General features: G+C 36.6%; 1 protein-coding gene across 6 annotated transcripts in view; it reads right to left on the bottom strand.

Moving 5' to 3' along the window:
- Positions 1–7,840: 7,840 nt before the first annotated feature.
- Positions 7,841–8,595, bottom strand: part of INPP4B (inositol polyphosphate-4-phosphatase type II B) — a 583,153-nt gene continuing 582,398 nt past the window's right edge. For 5 of the 6 annotated variants that reach the window (XM_082838508.1, XM_082838506.1, XM_082838510.1 and 2 more), the window contains one exon: positions 7,841–8,063. In XM_082838508.1, coding sequence (XP_082694634.1) covers positions 7,931–8,063 — 133 coding nt within the window. In that variant the 3' untranslated portion in view covers positions 7,841–7,930. The remainder of the gene's footprint in view (positions 8,064–8,595) is intronic. The other variant, XM_082838512.1, reaches the window with a different exon arrangement.

Here is an 8,595-nt window from a genome sequence, read left to right as displayed (position 1 = left end):
GACGGACCTTAGTGACAAATGGAATATTGTATGTCGACAGAGATAGGAGAGTTAAAGCTGTTCAAGCTTGTGAACCTGTGTGACTAGCGCATGGATTCTGCTAGCAGAGATAGGAATCCTAGGAGGGATGTGTGTAAACTGGGAGGAGGGCAATGAAATTATGAATATCTTAAAACATATAGAGAAATAGCCAGCAGATACTTGGAAAGGTGGTGCTGGGTCCCAGCTGAAAAAGTCAAAGATAAATAAGTTACTCAGCAACAACTACCACAAAGAAATAGATTGAATATGTCCTACAGGCTGAGGGTATCAGCCAGAGTTCAGTGCAGGAAATGGAACCCAGTCATTTTTAGCAGAAAATCATTTAGTACATACAATACGGGAATTTGGTGTTCATACAAGCATTAGAAAGGATAGAGGAACTTCATGTCAGAAATGGACTCTTACCAGGCTTCTGACCTCAAGCCCCTCCGATCCAGTTTTCAGGAACTACTATTGCTGCCCCCGGGTTAAGAAAATGCTGCTGCTATGGCTTCCACCGTGCCGAAGTCGCAGCCACCACCCCTAGCAAGCTGCAGAATTGACAATGGGCGTGGAAATCCAGCTGCTGCTTACCCTCTACTTGGATTATACCTGTGTGCCCACTTGGGTGCACAAGGGGTAAACACTTCCTGCCCTCCTGCCTTCCAAATATGGCGTAGGTGGGTCTCATTGGCAGAACCTATAGGATATCCTGAACTCTCGTGGCAAGAGTGCTGAGGAAATGCAGTTTTTAGTCATCCAGCCCTTATGTGCCAGGGAGTGGGACTTCAGGAGCCTTACCCACAGTGGGAACGGAGGCTGAGGGCCAACAGAGAAGAACCAGCATGGTGAGCATGGGGCAAAGGGCTGAACATACATTTGCTCACTCCCTTTTATCAAGAAATATTGTCACATTATTACCCTCATTTTACAGATAAGAATGTGAGGACATGGAAACACTGAGTAGCTTGACATATGTCCGCATCTAATGGAGTGGGGGAATCAGATTTGCATTCAGGCATTCTGACTCAAAAGCCCACATTCTTTGGCCCTGGAGTTTTCTCCTTAGAAATAACAGTTGAAGACCTCAAAAGACAGTGTATCGAATGAGAAAAGTAGAATACTGAGTCTAGACGTTTGGGTAATTCCTAAATGTAAGAAGCAAGCAAAGGAAGCAGAAACAGTAGTTAAGTGCAGCACACTCAAATTCAAAAGAGGTCAATTATCACCAAGGAGGTGGTGGTTTATGGCCAATTGGTTTGAAAACTGAGAAGTCATCACCCTAGGCAAGAAGCAGATCATCCCCCTCATTGCTATTGTTTAATTCTGAAATGAAGGGCTATAGTCATACACTCACATGGCTTAGGATAGAAGGGAGCTTTTAGGAGCTGAGTATCACATGCTTGGTATTCTACCCAAGTGTGCTTTCCTCTCCCATTTTACCTTTTAGGTAAAAGTTATTTAAAAATCTGTTCTTGGGTCACTCTTATTCATCAGGATCATTGAGAGAACAGAGAACTCAGTTTCTGCTGTTATAGGGAGCCGCAGAATCACGCCCATGTGGTGGCTACTTTGGCTTGACATGCTCCAACTATATCCACCCACCCTCTCGATCCCCCTCTCTGGAGAGATCAAATTATAGCTCTTGGAACAAATTTTCTGAGTCCCTCGTACTCTGACTTTGTGTGCGTACGTCACTTACGACACTCAAGAAACTTTTGCATGGCTGTTTAAGACAGAAGAGTACTCTTACCTCACTCAGGCTACTATACTGCTTAATGGCAGGCAGCATTTTGCTATAATTCACTACGCATTGTTTCCCCATGGGGTTAGCTCCAGCACTGTTCCTGCTCAGATGTAGAAAGACACATTAGTATGAACATATACTGATGATGATGACGTGACAGAAGAGTTTCTTGCTACAGGATCAGATATGTTCTTGAAATTCTCCAGATGGCAAAACTTCTTTCTTTCTTTCCATGCAATCAAGAGCCTCATTTTTTTTTTTTTTTGCTACAAGATCAAATTAAAACTCCTTGGGATTTACCTTCTACTATCAACTACTATAATGAATTATAATTGATCAGATCCAAAGAGCCAATAAGGAAAAGTTATCTCATGTGCTCAAATGACTAATATAATCAGGATTACGAAGATTAGTGATTTGCCCAGAGTTGAAGCATTGACATCTGGTTCTTGCATCTTTTAAAATTATGGTGGATTTTGGTCCCACAGAATAGCAACCCAGAAAGATGCATTCTGCTAGTAAATATGAGACTGATCTACCATCAATGTAAAATTTGCACTGTAATTGTAGTTCATCGGAAAATTAGTCTATTCTCTTTGAGATATTGTTTAGGCTATCCTGTTATTTTAATGAATTTTTAGATATTGCTACATTGACAAAAATGACAAACATGTATAATTTGACATTTGAAATGAAAAAGACAGAAACATAAAAAATAAAAATCACATTTATTTAAACAAAAATATACACACAGTGTACAATGAATATGGTTTACACAGAACAATAAAACAAAATGATATTTCTTCAAATACCAATATAAAATGATCTAACCTATTTGTGCCTCATTTCCTGGGACTATACATTATTGGTTGATCTAGAATATACATTTAACAATAAAGCAAATGCCCATGTTTCAGATAAGTACCGCAAGAATCTGAAAATCAGATATTAGGTTAAATAAAATAATAAAATCTTCATATGAGTATATGTGTACAAAGGATTGCACATGTGCCATAAAATGGGAGTGTCTATACATTTACAAACACTTGGAGTCTGCCTTTTAAAAGGTGGAAAGCCCTTTGACATGAAATGGTTTTTAATATTGATAGCGATATAAAAGCATCAGAAGAACTACATAGATAATAGAGCAATTTTGCCAATATTTGAGTCAATATTGCCTGCTAGTCAATAAAACCGCACCAAGTCATCATTAAAGATGTACTGCTGAGTTGTGACCTTTTATGGCCTTGGAGTAATTTTGATGATTTTAGGAAGATTGTGAATGTATTCATACCGTGTGTGCAAGTGCAACATCTTAAAAGAATGGTTTATCAAGCAACATCACTTGTATTAGGTCTTCTCTCCTTTAATGTTCCATCTCTCTGGGTACTATACTTAACTGTGAGTCTTGTTTTCCTTTTCAAATTTAAAATTCTAAATATTCATGCAATCTATAAAAGTTCAAACTCAGGAGAGTTGATGGCATGTACATTTTTAAAGTTAATATGACTTTACAATTTTTTCCTACCTCCTTGTTACTAATAGCCTGATATAATTTCTTTGACATCAGCAATGTTTTAGATTCCCCTTACTTGCTTAGAAATAAAATTAAAAGAGTGATTAATGTACACTATGACTCAGGAAGGAAAAATCCAAATTTCCATACCTTAACTTTATACCTAATTGGCCTGCCATGTTTTATCTAAAACATTAACTGTATTTTTCTGTTCTTAAAGACGGTCTTTGCTAGAGATAGCATCTGTTTGGAAAAGTTCTAACTTAAATCTTCCAAAGAAACAAAAGCTCTAATACATCAGTACTTTGTTTATAAAGCAATGAAACATAAATATGGGGGGGAAAGGGCATAGCTCTTGCCGATTACAGCTGGGCTAAACGAATGTGAATCTGTGAATTCACCTGAAATTGTCAATCCACTATACAACCCTCAGCAAATCATTCTCTTCAGCAGCACATAATTTGTGAAGCCTCCAGCTATTTGGGATGCCTTGTGTTCAATATGTTTGCTTCCCTCTGCAACTGCTGATCAGTTTTTTCTCAGACCAGTTTCTTAAATGGTGATAAGAGTTAATTTATTTCTCAAAAGATTATAAAAGGTGTCCTGTATATTGAACTAAACCATGGATAGACCATCCTGTTTGGAAATCAAACACCTAAAACATCTGTGTGATTTAGTATGCTGCCAGAGTTTCACTTGTTTAATCTAACAGTTGGGCTTTCAATTGAGCTATATTTATTAGAATCTGGGCATGGTAATATGTTACCGTTTTTCTTCTTTTAGCTAATGCTAAACTGATAAACTTAAAAATTGATACTGAAGCACATTTTTAGTGATACACTAATTAGGCTACCATTTCCCTGAATTTAGCCTGAAGTTGTTATTACATACACTAAAGCTGCATTGCTGAGGTTTCTCTTGCAGAACATCATAGAGAGAGACGTTTTTAAAACACATCGTTATGATTAAATGATTTAATTATGAATAAAATATAAACATCAAATATTACTTATAGTCTAATAGGAGTCTTTAAAGAGGGTAAAAACCAAATCAAAATTGTAGCCATCTGAAGATGAGTGACTGCATTTTATATCATTCTAGTAATTTAATACTGCTTCCCATTATTGGTTATTTTCTGGAGAAAAAGTGATGGCGGCATTCAGTTATGTGCTGGTAATTGTTTGACAACTGGCTTTCCAGGAGTTAAAAGTATGGGTTGGTAGCATTTGGAAGTTTCTGTGGTGTAACTCCCACTGTGGTCAATTTCAAGCTAGGGATGTGAAGTTACTGAATGTGGGGTCAGGAAGAGAGACAGGCACAGTTAGCACATTACAATATTGTGTTTCCACTGGACAGATACAATTGACATAAACAACCTCGAGGGCAGAGGTCAATAGTAAAATGTACTAAAACAATTAGGAATTGGTAAGTTTTGATTATTACCTTTGTTTTTAATAAAATCTATTCAACTGTATTTTATAGTTTAATATTTAATGATGACTGTGTTTTCACAACTGGCTTACAGAATTTAGTGATCTATCATAAGTCAGCATGAGCCACTTTCCAGCACACCACTGTTATCCTCCTCTTGGCACGTATCTAACTTGACATAGGAGGGGGTTTGATTTGCTTGGGAAGAAAAGCATGGCTCTACACAAATCTTTTTCTTTTCCACCATCTTATTCTGTGCAAAATACTATACTTAGCTGAGAGAAAGAAAAAGGGAAGTATCCTTCATCCAGATGCTAGCTTTTAAGACTTCACAGTTCCTCAGAAGAAGAGGTGTTAGTCTTACAAAGTAAGGACTAGAGGTTAGTTACCTGGGCTCCTGCTCTAACTGGGCAGTTGGTCATTTCAGTACAATTTGTAAGCAGGATCAGATGGTTGCTCTGACTCACTGGGTTATTGGATTGACCAAACTATTTACATCAAAGGATTGTTTGGGCAGAGTGTAGACAAAACCCAAGGCAATATTTACAAGAAAGAAACAACCACACAAGAAATAAATGAATGGCTGCATCTAAAATGTGGGTCTGATTCAATAAAATATTTCAAACTTTAATGTTCAGCTGTTTTGTAGGACATTTTCAGGCTCTGGATCTTTGGTCACTAGGTCAAACATAATTAGGACTCCACCTTCCCTTGTTTTTAAATATGTTTTCTATAGGACTTTGCAAATAGCAAATACAGAATTTTTATCTACATTTAAGGATATCAGAGGGCAAACATGTTTTTGAACCAAAAAAGTTGTCTTGTTTGGAAATGTTACTTTCTTGGTTCAGTTTCTGACTCAACGTGATCCTTTAACATAGAACGATTGGTGCATCTTTTAAACGAAAATGAAGATAGAAAAGCATGACTGAGCTTGTGTTTGTACAAAAGAGATTTTAAAACTTTCTGTTTAATATTTTTCCTTTGATTTAGAAAGCGTTAATAATTTAAGAAATAATGAAGTAGTTTTCCAAGGATACTTGGAATACCTCTCAGGAAAGGAGCAACATTGTTGTCAACAAGAAACAAAAATTTTCTGGATGAAATCCACTTTTAGAAGTGTGCACAAATATAAGCTTCCAGTAGGGAAATGCAGATGATTATGCTAATAATAAATGAGAACTTACATGCATCTGTATTACAGTCAGCTCCACTCTTTTAGAAGTTTTATATGAGTACTTAATAAAAAAGCAAAAGGTCTTTGAAATGTCTTCCCAAAACTCTACTGTTGGCTTTGTAGTTAATATTTTTTTTCCATATTTGAGTCAAGAGGTTTCATTTTTAAAAATACAAACAAAAAGCTATTGTTTATAAGAATATTTACAAGATGATAAATCACCTAAGTTATCTTGGAACTCAGACTACCATTTGATATACTGAATGAGGCTTCATAGTTATTCAGGGAAACCTCTGTCATCCCAACCTCTGTACCTTAAATCCAGTGGGATAATGAATATAATCACAAATGCTACCATTTTCAAATGAAATTGAACAATTCAAAGATTATATTTACTCAGTGAAATGAAGAATGAGGCATAAAGGAGAACACCAAGATAACCTGTCCATGAATAGATCTACGGTACACAGCATCTTCTTATGAAAAAGGCTGTAAATAGTTTTGACACCTGCCTCAAGTATAATGCCCACAAGTCCTTAACTAAAATAATAGATTAATAATACTGGCATTAAAAGCCCCAAAGCGTTATCTAAAACGCAGTAATTTGAAAAACCTAATATGAGCCTAGAGATATGTTTGGAATTCTCATTTCAACAGGCATCTTCGTGGAGGAGCTATTACATCAGCTATGGAAAGCACCTAAGATCACCTACTGAATGTGGTCACAGCTGAGAAGTGTCAGTGGAACAGGCCTCTGGCATTTCCAAGGGAGATTTATGCTCTGGATGGCATGCTCCTCTGATGAGAAAGGAAAAAGAATAGATTCTTAAAATTTGGAGAAAAAAATCTCATTTGTTCAGACTCTTATACTCCAAGCTTCAATTCCAGCAGTAAATGCCAATTTCTATTTAACTAACTAGCATTCTTCCCAAATCTGCATGTATATATTTAGTGCGGCAATTTAGAGAACACACAAGCCACAAGCTAAGAAGGTAAGAAGCGATTGTCACCAGGGTTCTAAAATTATCTAGCTGGGTAACTGGGGGTATATCTTCCTTGTGCTTTAATGTAGCCATTTATAATGGTGTTATACATGATGATCGCTAAGGCAACTTCTGATTTGGAGTTTTGGAAAACTTTCAGTGTTATTTTACTAAGTAAGGGCAAATGTGAAATTCCATTTAAGAGAAATAATTGTTTTGGTTTATCATTAGTTATGGTGGCCTATGTTTTAAAAGGTTTATTCACGTATACTAATCTATGCTAGACAATGCATACTTACACCATCTACGTTCTATACCAAGATGACTGCTAGAAAACACCTCAAAGATATTTTACAGTTTTTCATGAACTTGACTACATAAAGTTCAGGCTGATGGGGCCATCGAACCTAAGTCAGAGTTTTGAGAAGATACTATGCTTTTGAAAAGTATTTTTACTGCTTTACTAACACTGTCCATCTACGTGTTTAGGAGGACCTGTCACACCTCCACTGGATGACAAAAGTCCTTACAAGCACACATAAACTGCTTCTGTAGTCAAAATCATGAGTTAACTCTCCCTAGTCTCAAGTAACTAGAAAAATATTTTTTAAAGCCCAAAAATGGGCTCTCAGGTTATTTGTGAGAAAGGCTATGGAATAATATCTCAAAGTCTCTCTTCCCTTTACACTCTATCATAGCTTTGGAGTGGAGAAGGCCACTCTCTGAATCACCCCCAGGTCCCCTGTAGCGACCTAGCTTTTCTCAGAATGTCTTTCATTAAAATACCCCATGAATGAAATGTACACTTTCTGAGCTGATCTCAACTAGCGAGAATCAATACAAGCTTAGACCTAGAAACGCGATATGATTTAAGGTTTGTTTAATGGATTTCTTTCAGAGTCATATGCTGATAACTAATTCAAGTAATTCCTAGATTTGGGCAAATATCCCTGATCACCTCCCTCCACAAATTCATGACAATGAAAACGTAAAAAAGGTAGAGATTATCCAGCGGAAGCGTATTTGTGTTCCTGTTTATTTACATGTTGGTAAACTTAGGTGTCAGCTTTTCCATAAGTCCCCTCTGGAGGTCTGTAGTACTTGGGGAAAGCCATCAGCTGTAGCATGTTGAAAGCATACTTCCTGCATTTGATATTCTTCAGTACATTTTCTATGCGGCAGCCTTCTCTGGTGAAAGGGGAAAAAGGACAACTTCATGAAACACAGAATAAATAAATATGCTTTATTTGTCCAATGCAGAGTTGCAGCAACAGTCCAAGTAAAAATAACAAAGATTCAACTCTACATTTTTTTTTTCCACAAATGATGATACATCTTACAAAATTAAATCCTAGGCCAGGCCCAATACCATTATTGCCCTCAGAAAAAAGATGAGTAGAGTCCCTTTGCTCTTAACATATATTTAAGGTTTAATAAACTCTTTAAATATAATTTGTTCCACAATACAGCTTCATCTTCGTTTCATAAATATATCTGCCTTTTTATAACTTTTCCACAAATGAATTTCTCAGTCTCTTTAATACACATGAACATCTACACATAGCCCTAAGGATGTAGGTTCTAGGAATAAGGCATTTAATTTATTAAGTCTGGCCATATAGATTTTTAAAGGAAAGTTTCATCTCTATTTGACTGCATTATTTTAGCTGTGCAACGAAGAGGAAAATGGCTTTCCAGACAGCCTGGTCCAAGTCTCAGC

This window comes from Leucopleurus acutus (assembly GCF_964270905.1).
Source record: "Leucopleurus acutus genome assembly, chromosome: 4".
Lineage (NCBI taxonomy): Eukaryota > Metazoa > Chordata > Mammalia > Artiodactyla > Delphinidae > Leucopleurus > Leucopleurus acutus.
This window is presented reverse-complemented; position numbering and strand designations above follow the sequence as displayed.